At 36.4% G+C, this 13265-nt stretch overlaps 1 protein-coding gene across 1 annotated transcript; it reads right to left on the bottom strand.

Annotated features, from left to right (window-relative positions):
• Positions 1 to 717: 717 nt before the first annotated feature.
• LOC106059034 (uncharacterized) lies at positions 718 to 12872 on the bottom strand. The gene is made up of 6 exons (XM_056004275.1): positions 12623 to 12872; positions 11793 to 12170; positions 11294 to 11505; positions 9415 to 10285; positions 6647 to 6853; positions 718 to 1130 (listed from the first exon to the last, which is right to left on the bottom strand). Exons 1-6 carry the CDS (start codon positions 12690 to 12692, stop codon positions 922 to 924), a joined length of 1947 nt encoding a protein of 648 aa, XP_055860250.1. The 5' UTR covers positions 12693 to 12872; the 3' UTR covers positions 718 to 921.
• Positions 12873 to 13265: the final 393 nt, after the last annotated feature.

A 13265-nucleotide genomic window follows, 5' to 3' on the forward strand; every position in this document is an offset into this window, starting at 1 on the left:
TCATGAACAGAGCTCAGGAGCGTCACGAGGGATGTTGTCATGCGACGAAGCTAGAAACGTCGAGCGATGTTCCGTCCGGTTCTAGAAGGCCATGAGGGACCCTATATAAGAGCGGAGGTGTCGCAGTCAAGACGGTTGAGAAAAGGGGCTCAATACAGCACGGTTCACGACAGAAGGTTCACGACAGGGGCTCAGAACACGGTCAACTACATCACAGTTCAACGGTGTGGTTCTGTACGGAGCATTACGACGGTTCAGTGTGGAGTACTGTCAAGTACAGTTGAGACGACTGGCGTCTTGATCTTGGTCTGCGATCGAGTCCGACACAACGAGCCTAGTGTGTGAAGTCAGTCCTGAACTGTTGAACCCAGTTCAAGGCCGGAACGAGACGGAGAGGCCAGTGCAAGAGTCGATACGGCGGTACGGTGTTATCGGAGAGATATTTGTACAGTGTACGTTTTGCCAATTGTACAGTATTGGCTGTTATTTATTCAACTATTAAAGTGTTACGTTACTTTGGAGCCCTGAGTTGTCAAGTTCTTTAAGTTGGTGGTGTATGGTGCAGTTTGCAGAGAGCCTGGATAGTGAGATTCGTAACAATATATTAAATAAATAAAACAAATGAAAAATAATGAAATTAAAATTCATAAATAACAGTAAAGAAAAACAAAACACAAGGCTAATGAAAACTGTGAATAAAAGAACAACAAAAGGACGGATACATGATAAGAAGCCAGAACTTAATCAAGTAGGCTAACCACATGAACATTTCTACTTTAAGAGTGCATAGCTCTAGCACTACCAATTGATTTACAAACAAAAAAGATTCATATGGCGGAATATTTCTTATTTCTTTATGTCATCACTGTTCTGTCATAATATTGTTTTCATGTGCTTGTTTGTGTTTGAAGTTTAAAAGTGTTAAGGAAACACTGCCATCCTGGCAAGCGCTGAATTTTGATTAATGACACATTCACAGCCAACACGTAGGGGATGTGTCGTGCTCTCCCATTGGTCCGTGATCATTTCCTGACCTTGACTCCTTATCTTCATGCATCTTCCAGGAATTTTTCTCAACAAAATAACATGGATTTGTTGTTGTTGACAGAGGCCACCTGGTCTGCCAGGTTCTGAAATGAAATACAAAAGATGGAGTCTTTACACTTTCCTAAAAAATAAATCCCTAATCAAGAAAAATTAATATAGGCTACTAGTAATTACAGTTAGAGAGTTTTAGCCTATATAAATCTGTAAATATTTTTTGCTTCGCTCTTGCGATATGATAAGTTCTACCTAAGAGGACATGCATTGTATTGGGATGTGATGTCTATAATTGAGACCTTTTGTTTTTATTTAAATGGAAACAAGGTGGACAATCCGTATTTGATTATCTCCCGTATTACAAATATTCTTTTGTAAAGCGAGTCCTCTTCCTCTGTGATCTCTGGTATCATTGATCATTCGTGGACTCAGGCCGGCGAGGTGAATAGGGTGGCGCCAAATGAAATAGAAAAACAAAATTAAGGCAGAAAAATACGCAATGAATTATAAACTGTCCTTTATCTATATCAAAATCAACAAATAAGTTCATAAAGGCCGATAGCAAGCACGATTCGGGATCACCAGACTAGAAATGACGTTTCGACATTTCACCAAAGGGAAGAGACAATGGTCTTCTAACACAGGGGTCGGCAACCTGCGGCTCGCGAGCCACATGCGGCTCTTTGGATGTTAAGCTGCGGCTCTTTAGTTCCATACGCAAATAGGATTTATTTTAAACTTTTAAAAAATTAAATCGTTCTGAATCGATTAACGAGGATTAGGCACCGATTTTATCTCTCAGCCAATCGTACTCGCTTTTCAGCTCATCCCTCCCCCATGTCTTGAAATGTAACATATTTGCAGGTGAAAGATATTCAGTTGTTTTTTTCTGTCTTATCACTGGCTATAAATGAGTCACAAGTTGCCCTTTTTTTTTGTCAAATATATGTCTTCCCAAGGTCTAAAAGAAGAGCTTCTAGGATTGCTACCGCTCTCGTCACAAACTAGAGAGGAAAATAGAGTGAATGCCTTGCAAAAATACCTTGAAGACAATAAGATCGATTTAAATAAAATCTTTTCGTTAGCAACTGATGGAGCCAGAAGTATGACTGATAAAATATAAGTGCAACAACGATTCATCGAAGCAAAATAAATCTTGAAATTCTTACGTTTCAATGCAAAATGCACCAAGAAGCGCTTTGTGCCCAAACATTTCCGGCCAAAATAGTTGAGGTCATGAATTTGATGATCAAGATTAATCAACAGCATCTTGCCAAAAGCACTTTACCATCGACAGTTTAAAGAGTTCTTTAACGAAATGGAGACTCAGTATTCCGACCTTGTAATTTACAATAAAATGCGATGACTTTCCAAAGTAAGGTGTTGAAACGTTTTGCTTTGTGCTTGAATGAAATAAGTACATTTCTAAATGACAAAGGCATTAATCTCCCTGAATTAGAGAACGACAAATGGTAGCAAAAATTTTACTTTTTGGTTGATATAACAGAGAAGTTAAATGAGTTGAGTCTAAAACTGTAAGGAAAGGGAAACCCAGCCGATGTTTTGGATAAAATTAAAGATGAATTTGTTGACAGTTTGAACAATTCAAAAACGACGAAACCATTCACACATCAGAGTAAATCCTCTCAACACAAATAGTAACGAAGTCCACATTGATCCAGTTGTAATTGATACTGGATCTTTAAACATGCAATTGATTGATTTAAAAAGTAAAAGTTTGTGGAGTGGTTAAATTACAGAGTTGAAAGTTGGAAGAGTTAGAGCTCCAGAGATGTATGTGCGTAACGCAACAAAAAATGGACAGCTTTTAAATAAATGCCGCGAATTGAGGCACTTATATTCGAAGCATGGAACAGTCCTCCATATTGCAAAAGCGAGTTAAAGAAGTTTGCATTTGGAAAGCTGTCTATCATCAGATTGACATATTCGTGCGAGCAAGTGTTATCTTGCATTAATATAATTAAAAGTAAAGTAAGAAGCCAACTATAAAATGAAAATTTAGAGCCGTGTTTGAAACTAAAAACAAGTTATGAGCCAAATGTATCCAAACTTTCTAAAACATGCAACGCCATCGAGTACTATTTATGTTTTGAAGAAAAAAAAATGTGGCTCTTTAAAAACTTTGAAATTTGTAAATTGTAATTTTTGGCTCTTCCGACTCAAAGGGTTGCCGACCCCTGTTCTAACATATGTAGTCTAACAAGTAGATCTAAACAATAGTCTTCTAACATATGTAGTCTAACAAGTAGATCTAAACAAGGTCTTCTAACATATGTAGTCTAACAAGTAGATCTAAACAAGGTCTTCTAACATATGTAGTCTAACAAGTAGATCTAAACAATGGTCTTCTAACATATGTAGTCTAACAAGTAGATCTAAACAATGGTCTTCTAACATATGTAGTCTAACAAGTAGATCTAAACAATGGTCTTCTAACATATGTAGTCTAACAAGTAGATCTAAACAATGGTCTTGTAACATATGTAGTCTAACAAGTAGACCTAAACAATCTTATCTTATCTTATATAATAAAGACGTTACTTCAAAAAAGAAGATGATTACGTCCTACGCGTCATGCATTTAGTCATGCATATTAACCAATGACTTAAACTCTGCCAAGTCACTGGTTTTCCTGGCTAGCCCAGTCAACCCATTCCATGCTCTAATAGCACTAGGGAAGAAGGAGTATTTGTACAATTTTGTCCTAGTATATGGGACGAGGAATGTGCCTTTATCTTTGTGTCTTTCAGAGTATTTTATTAAATTTTGTTTTTGTATTTGAAGATTATGGTTCAGTGTTTTATGTATAATTGCTACTTTACTTTTGAGTCTTCTGTCCAGAAGGCTTTCTATATTTAGTGATTTTACTAAAGGTGTTACTCTAGTCAAATGTGAATATTCGTTTGTTATGAATCTCACTGCTCTATTTTGTGTCTGTTCCAGTTTCTTAATGTTTTCTTGAGTTGAGGGGTCCCAAACGGAGGATGCATATTCTATTATTGGCCTAACCAAGGTTAAATAACATTTTAGTTTTATGTTCTTATTTGATTTATAGAAATTTCTTTTAATAAATCCTAATGCTTTGTTTGATTTTTTTTTATAGTTTCAATATGTGGATTCCATGACAGTTTTTCATTTATTATAACACCTAGGTATTTTGCGTTTTTAGTCTGTGTTACTGGTTTGCCATGAATAAGAAAAGTGGAATTAATTTGTTTTAGTTTTTTTGTTACTCTTAACAACTGACATTTTTCTGGGTGGAAAGACATGCTCCAATTTGATTCCCATTTCTATAATTCATCTAATTCTCTTTGTAAAATATCTGTGTCTTGTGTTGTTTTTTATTGTTCTATATATTATGCAATCATCTGCAAATAATCTGACTTTTGTTCCTGAAGTAATGCAATTTGGTAAATCATTTATGTAAATTAAAAATAGTAGTGGACCCAAGACTGTTCCTTGAGGTACACTTGAGTTTACTGTTATCGGTGTTAATTTAAAGCCATTTATTATTACAGTTTGTTCTCTCCCTATCAGAAAATCTTTAATCCACTGATGCAGTGGACCATTAATGCCGAAATATTTTAATTTTTAAGCAAACAATGGTCTTCTAACATATGTAATCGAACAAGTAGACCTAAACATTCTCGAATAAACCGTGAATCATTGTAGAGACTTAGAACTAGGCTAGTAGACATAGAGCCAAAGAGTTCTGCTAGGTTTCAGATTTGTTCCATGTTTCGCAATTTTTTCTCTGAAAAATTAATAATTTGAGTCCTGCGATAGGCCCCCTACCAATCGGAGCAGCTGCCTAGTTTTCCTATGCCTAAGGCCGGCCCTGTTGGACCTTTTATTTTAAGTCAGAACACCTCTGAAATCTTCATGAGAAACACAAATGTTCTCGATTTTTTTAAAGCTCTAATGTACAATATTTAAAAAATAAAATAAGAGAAAGCCATACGGAGTATTATGATAGCGTAAACAGCCTAAAGAAAAGCGTAAGAAAATAAAACGTGGAAGATTGTGGGAGATTTTCAAATGTATAAAATATCAATAATTAATTTAAAAACAAATAGTTTGTGCCACAAACTATAAAGTGCACTAAATACTATTATATACTTTAAAAAAATGTATAGCTTGTCATCTCTTCCTATATTCTGTGCACCAGAAATACCAAAATATTTAAAACTATCTATAGCTAATCGCCATAGATGCAAACCTCTAGTATGGAAAGATTGAACAAGTTTAGCATTAATCCAGTCCAGGCCAAGTTCAATTATTAGCAAATTCGTTTCTAATGTCGTGACGCTGATGCTGTAATGAAATTTGTTCAATAATATACTGCATTGCCGAAATGTATCGTGGGGGAGACAGGAGCAAAATACAGCCTCCAAACTCTTAATTCTAACGTCCGATTATAAACATCATAAACGCGTAACAGGTTAGACAGGGTGAATGAATATCCTTTTCACAACATATAAAATCTTTAAAAACAATTTTCACCCATTATATCAAAGTTGTTTCAGATCTGGACGAATGGGTCGGCTCCTTTAAAGGCCAGAACAAAAAGATTTGTTTAAACTCCTTTATTTCCCTGTCAGTCAGGATGTGTTATAAGGTCACTCGTCATTAGAGACGTAAATAGGAGCCCGACTCATCAGTCCAACTCATCAAACGCTGGTTGTGTGTCGTTTTTTTTTTCTGTTGTGTGCGTGTTCTTCATATTTACACTTATATTGCTGTTGTTATATAATATATATTTAGTAGTAATGCTGTGTGTGTGGGGGGGGGGGGGGAGAACTGTAGGCAAATTAAATTTCCATTTGTTTGGACCAATAAAATAATATTTAGATTATCTTACTTCCTCCACTGTGAGTAGACGCTTCAATGGGTAGGATAAGGCCCGAGGGTCGTGTTTTGGGCATCGCTGCTGTAAAGAGATTAGTCTGCTTGGAAATGAATGCATTATCAAAATGTTACTCCCAATTTTGCCCACACAGTTGAATAACTGATAAGAGAGCCTTTCAAATAGTTCGATAAAAAACGGAAAAGTCGAAAATACTCATTTTGTATATAGGACTATTTTCTAAGGCGTAGATCGTGTGTGTTGGGTGGGGGTGGGGGGAGGAAATAAGTGATATTGGTTATTGAATTTTCTGACCAAAAAAAACAGAGCCTATTTGCTGTGGGGAAGGGGAGGGAGAGAAGTGATACTCGAATTTACGAGCTGGTCCATTTCATCGTCATAGATAGGCCTACTAGAATTAACTGACCAAATGGATGTATGGAGGAGCATTTAACTTTATATCAATATATTGTTATAGGTGAGAGAAATATAAACAATATAAAGCCTGTGAACATATCAGCCGGCGGGCAATATTAGTAACCGATATGTGTACTATTATCCCCCCCCCCACTTCCTCCAAGATGCCAGGGGGCTGTGTACATTGCACTAAAGACCTCCTTCTGCTGTGTGACGTGTGTTCACGTGGGCTGCCATCACGTTTTCTAAACATTTTTTGAAAGCCTGCGGCTATTGATTTATTGAATATGTCTGGCGAAGATAGGACCAGAGTCTACCCACCTTGTCCTTCAGGAATGTTGAGGCAGCCGTAATGGTAGAGAGGGTTATTGCTGGTACCACGGTCACACACTTTCTCTGTCAGGTATCGAGGGAAATAGTTGCTGTCCAGTACCGTGGTCTTCACGCACGTGGTACACAGACTCAGATAGTTCGTCTGATTGATCAGGCTGCCCTGTCTCTGACATACTTCCTCTGTAAAAGCGAAACCTGCAGAAAAGAATAAAAAGTCAAAGATAAACAAGCAAAATATTTTTTTTAAGTTATCTACTGGAAAGAAAATGAAAAATTGTGCCAAGTTTCAACTTGATCCGAGAATGGGTGCAAGAGAAATAACTCATACAAACTTTTTTACCAGAGTGAGATGATATATGAATTGTAAACAAAAATCATCGAATCATTTCAGAATCTTTTTATTTAATAAGTAGAGCAGAACTCTTATACGAATAAAACTAAAGGCACACTCTTCCAGCCTCTTGAACTTAAGGTTTTTGTTTCCTAGCCTTTTCGGCCTGAGAGATATAAATTTCCGATACATGTATTAAATGGAATAGATCCTGTGCGGCTTCATTAAGCACCGTAAGCTGCAGTTTCATGGGCTCGGATAGCACCAAGACGCAAGCCGGATATGACCCACGGGCCGTCGTTTGGTGCGCAGAGTAGTGTGAATGTGGAATAATGCGAATGAAAGTGGATCTTATAAAATATAAACGTTACTTTCAAAAAAAGAAGATGATTACGTCCTACGCGTGTTCACTATGTCAATCTAGTCATGCATGTTAGCCAATGACTTAAAGTCTGCCAAGTCAATGGTTTTCCTGGCTGACTCAGGTAACCCATTCCATGTTCTAATAGCACTAGGAAAGAAGAAAGCAATGTACTTAAAGAAACATTATGAACATTTTGTGTGTTCTGGAAATAGGCCTACGGTTAAAATAGGCTATATATTTAGAAGTACAAATTCAAAGTTGTGTATTGTTACAAATCTTATATCAACTCTGGTAAAAAGTTTGCACACGTTATTTCTTCCCACAATCACTATCGAATCAAATTTTGTACAATTATTTCTTGTAGGCCTACCTGACAAAACAAGAAATTAGAAACCCCTTCCCCTCCCCCCGACTCCTCCCATTTCCCAACTGGTCCAGACAAGTGATAGGATCATAGCGCATTGAGAAAGCTAAAAGTATAAAATTTCGCTAAACAAAACAATTGGTAAAAATATTTGTAATCGCACAGATTTATTAGCGGCCCCCGAAAGGGGAAAAGACGCTATTAGTTTTGTGTGAAATGTCTGTCCGTCTGTCCGTCCGTCCCGTTTAGATCTTGTAAACTAGAAAAGATATTGAAAATCCGACTTCACAATATTTTAGACCATTCAAAGTTCTGATGCAACGGCTACTTTTATTTTCCTGAAAGCGAAAATTCTAATTTTTTAAATCAATTATGCAAGCAGTTTTTCAAAGAGAAAAAGCTAATTAGTATGCATTATAAATTAGACCTAATTTAAAACGAATAGTAATCTTATAAACTTTATTTTCGTAAACTTTTTTTTATATGGCGAAATTTTTTTTTTTTTTTTTTGAGGGATCGAATATGTGATTGAGCCTTTTCAAAACAATTACTTTATTTATTCCGAACGAGGGTCCCGGGTTCGAATCCTAGTGAAGACTGGGATTTTGAACTTCTGAGTCTACCCAGCTCTAATGAGTACCTGACATTAGTTGGGGAAAAGTAAAGGCGGTTGGTCGTTGTGCTGGCTACATGACACCCTCGTTAGCCGTAGGCCACAAAAACAGATGAACTTTACATCATCTGCCCTATAGACCACAAGGTCTGAAAGGGAAACTAGTTAGGCCAGGTTCACATCTAACTTTACATTCACTTTCACCTATCCTTTGATCTGCGGGACCGTTGGGGCACTACACAAGATCTGTTAACCTTCTTTCTCCATTCTTATCTCTCATTTGTCTTTGATTTAATTTCATTCGGATGTTCTTTCTGAAAATATTGAAACCTACCTGGGTGGACCACTGGTCGTGCGGTTTGAGCGCTGGACTGTCGTTCGGATTTATCGACGGTCGAAGGTTCAAACCCTTCCTGCTCCCATCCCCCGTCGTCCTGCGGGAGGTTTGGACTAGGAAGTAAAGTATCTTCAACTCTGAAGGATTATCCGAATTATGTAAAACATTTTACTTCGGGGGCCGATTTTGAGTTTGTGTTTCCACACAAACTGTCTTTTGTAACCTTGTTATTGTTAGTCTAGATCTATTACAAATTTAATAACATGATTGATCCAAACTAATTAATACATTTACACTTAATATAAGCTTTTTTTTTTTTAAAGTTTTTTTTTTTTTCAATAATTAGAGTCTCATTCGTGAGTCCTCCCTCAAAAAGAACAGGTCATGAAGCTCTGCCCGATGAGAGAAGAAGGGACATGAAGGGACACGTTATTTGGAGAAACACACAAGCGCACAAAGAGAGTTGGCCAAATTGAGTTCTTAGACACAAAATATGTTTTACATATGTAATATATTTTTAAAAATTAGGTCTATGTACTCCACTATTTCAATCTTTAACCAACACTTTATTATAACATGAAATGTCTGTGTACTTTTTATATCCATTGTTTCAAGGGGCTTTAAAATTTTCTAATGAAATCAGATTTCTTACGTCTAAACTTGTTTGTATAATTCAAAAAAAAAAAGTTTAGTTTAGTTTTAAACGTAAGCACCGAAAATTTTTTAAAAAAATGGGGCTCTACAAACCTGTAATACTTCGTTTCACTCTTAGGTTTAAAGAATTCCAGGCAGCCCAAGTATCGATCAATGGACTAGGTTCTGGCAATGTCACATTGGCCTCCGACATTAAGTTGGCTAAATATGTTACATTAGACTTCAGGTCCTTTAAAAGTTCCACAACTGATGAAATGTTCGTAAAAGACTCTGCAAGTATCGGGGCATTTTCATTAATGGAACTATTTGAAATCATGGTCAAGTTTCCTACTAGAGTCTTACTGTCTGCTTCTTCGCTGGTACTTTGAACAGAATTGTTGAATAAAGATAATTTCATTAATTTCTTAAATAGATCAGACTCTAAAGTTCTAAGCGCTTGCTGAAAGCTAAAGGTAGCGTTGAGCAGACGGCTGTGTAAAAACACAAGATGTTTGGTATCTTCCTGCAAGTCTTTTAACTTCTGCAAAAGCTCGTTTATTTTCTGATGTTTGGTGGCGTTTAGCGTAGCGCTTAAGTGACTGTTGTTATCGTCATTTAGTCCACGGCTGACACTGACCTCGATCTGGACGCTTGGAACGTTATCAGAGTCTTGTGTTAAGACCCCCAACAGGTCTTCGTGAATAGATTTCAGATTATCGACTTCTGACACCAGAATGACACAAGAAGAAAACTTTTCATTGTCTGAGCTGATTTCACCGAGTTCTGAAACACTTACGGTACAGATATTTAGAACGAATACTTGTTCCAAAGACTTGATCAAAGAGTGAGCCAACAAGAGCATGTTGGAGAAGTCACCTTTGGAAAGATAAAATTGAATGTTTTGTTTAGTGTGGGCCTGATGCTGCTTTTGAATGTGAAGCATCTCTTGTAATTTTAGAAGGATATCTGTTGCGTTTTGATTCAACTGCAACAAGAAAAACAAGAGCATGTTTTTTTAAATGAAGAAACAATATCTAATATTTTATAATGAAAACACTGAAGCTATGAATAAAGTGTGAACGAAAAAAAAAGTTGTGATTTTAAAAGACAAGACATCTCATTAAGTAGCAAATCATCCATGCAATTTTTTTTTGTAGGTAGGGTCCAGTGGTTACCTTTTTTTTAACCAAAGTCAGAGACGGATGGGAATGCGTTTGAATTTTCTGAATAAATAAGCATAAACTAAACTACATTGTTTAGATCTCAACTTGGATTAAGCAACCGATAGGTGCGAGTTTGAATTCTAATTGTTATTATTTGTAAATTCAAGATTCAACACAATTCTCATGCGCCTAAATCAGTACGAAAAGCTCTCACAAATATTCCTTTGCTAGGAATGTCTTCAAAAGGGATTCGAACAGAATACATCAAGCCGAAGTGTGGCAGTAAATTCTTTATACAAATTTTAGAGCGATTATTTTGCTCTTAATAACTGATGAATGTTAATTTTAAAAAAAAAAAGTTTTTTTACCCCGCCCTCTTCCTCCTTAATTCCCCGAGAAAAAAATCTTGGTTAAGCGAAATAAACATCTAGGCCTACAAGACTTTATAATATTCTAATGAAAGGTCTTTATATCTAGGCTAGGCTTCGGTGCGCAAAATGTTCCTAACACAGTGGTATTTGGTTCCTAAACATAAATTTATTTAATTATCGGAAATACCCGAAGACACAATATGTTCAAGATAAAGATTTTCTAGTCCTCGCCAAATTTAAATTATTTTTTTATACTTAGAAAAAAATATAACGGTCAAACTAGAGTTTTCCAAGTGTAGCCAACGAGCTAATCATTCTTTTCCCAAAAATATATATTAACTGTCAAGTTTCTAGGAGAATCGTATTTTTTAAATATATATTTCTTGTTTATAAAACAAATTTTGCACAAATTATATAAAAAAATTTTGCATGTACACATTTGTTTATAAAATGGTTTACCCAAGAAGACTTATTCAAAGTTTGTAAATCCAAGTTTCTAAGATGTGCTGGTGGCTCAAAGGATATTAGATCCCCCATGAATCCTCCGCCTTCGTTTCTCAGTAGCTGTGCCAGAGTCTGTCCTGTAAGGTTGCCTTTTGGCAAACCTTTTTCCTCACAAGGCAAATTTTTTTGGATAACAAGTGGACCTTCGTCGTAACACATCACACCGGCTGTGAAATCAAAGGAAAGTCATGCGGATTATTTTTAATGGTCATTTCGTGGATAAGTAACATGCTTTAGTATATAGTCACAAGTCGAGATTAGATAGATAGATAGATAGATAGATAGATAGATAGATAGATAGATAGATAGATAGATAGATAGATAGATAGATAGATAGATAGATAGATAGATAGATAGATAGATAGATAGATAGATAGATAGATAGATAGATAGATAGTTGTGTGGCTGGATGAATCCTAATCAATAAGTGGATGGATGGACATTATAAACTTACACAGCACAGGGGCAGTCTTCTGCGTACTGCCATCACTCGAGTCCGTCGTTTGTGTCCCTGTCGGGGTCCTGTGTGAGTGATCCAGGTCATAGGCTGGAGTGGAAGATCCGGACAGGATGTTGATTAATGTCGGCAAGGTCAGTTTACCATAGGCATTGCCGTTAGCATTACTGTTGGGAATGTGTCCTGACAACGCAGCTAGCACTACGATATCCTGCTGAGCCTTGTGACTGGAATCCTGAGCGAGGAGAGCATTTTGAGATGCACTGTGCAGAGTAGATGTTTCAGGGGCGTGGACATAAGGCTCCACCCTGTTGCCTGCAGAGACAGGTATATGAGAACGCTCTTGAGCTAAAACGGACCCTTCGTTGTTGTGACCTTCAGATAAAATAAATCAAGAAGAATTCATTGAAACTGCTTTAAACACTTGCATGGAATTAATACAAGCCTAATCCAAAAATATTCAAAGTTCCTAACACCTTTTAAATACATCAAGCTTTTTAGAATAAAAAACAATTTGTCAAAAGAAATTATGAGGGCGGACTTTCTAAAGAAAAATAGCGGAACTTCATGCATCAGAGACTGTCGCTTGATGCACATCCGTCCATTGTGTGATATGTTAATTTATAATTGGCTCTGTAACATTACGTTTCATAATGTTTCAAATATTTGTAAATATGATCGTTAACAAGTTGTAGGCCTAAGCTTAAGTAGGAGTATCTTACAAACATAGTACAAATATAGATACTAAAAGGAATAACTAACATCAACATGCGGCAGTTATGTATTGATACAATTGTATAATTTAATCCATGGAATTCAAAACTCACCCACTGTCAGTCCAAGCCTGATAAAGCAGAACGCCAGTACAAAAAATAGCTCTGATAGAATGATATACATTGTTGAGTCTAGAGTAATCTTTCTTTTAAAATATTGAACTAATAATAAAATCTTTAATTCTGCAAAGTTGAGACTCTGGCACGTTCTGTTGGAAGCAAGACTTGAGTAACCGTCTTCCAGAGATCACTGTATATATGTCATCTTCGTGCCCGAACTAAGACCTTCTTCTTTCCAAACAAAGGAGGACGATAGAAAACTGTATGGATGAGCGGGCGTGATTAATTACTGCTATCATTGATGATATTCTATTTCTAATTAACCACATTGTATACCGGTTAAATCACGGCCCACACTCTGCAATTAATTACTTTAAACCGCATAAATAATTAGACATATTTTTTTAAATTTATATATTTTCTTAAATGTTTGTTAAGGTGTTGTTTTTTTTTTAAATTATTAAAAAAAAAAAAAGAAAAGTTCCCCTTTCAGATCTTGCCATCTATAGGTCAGATGGTCCACAGTTAAAGAGGGTTTCATGTGGCCAGCACAACCAACCACCTTTACTTTTCCCCATTTCGGAAGCCAAGCGCTCAGCCCCCCCCCCCCCCCCCCCCCAAGAAAATGTTACGAACA

This window comes from Biomphalaria glabrata, chromosome 1 (assembly GCF_947242115.1).
Source record: "Biomphalaria glabrata chromosome 1, xgBioGlab47.1, whole genome shotgun sequence".
In the NCBI taxonomy this organism is placed as follows: domain Eukaryota; kingdom Metazoa; phylum Mollusca; class Gastropoda; family Planorbidae; genus Biomphalaria; species Biomphalaria glabrata.

Excerpts from the sequence above, each read along its gene's own strand:
- LOC106059034 (XM_056004275.1), bottom strand. The coding sequence starts at position 12,692 with ATGTATATCATTCTATCAGAGCTATTTTTTGTACTGGCGTTCTGCTTT. Across the intron at positions 11,506-11,792 it reads GAAGACTGCCCCTGTGCTGT|CCGGTGTGATGTGTTACGAC; the intron begins GTAAGTTTATAA and ends TTGATTTCACAG. Across the intron at positions 6,854-9,414 it reads AGTGAAACGAAGTATTACAG|GTTTCGCTTTTACAGAGGAA; the intron begins GTTTGTAGAGCC and ends TCTTTTCTGCAG.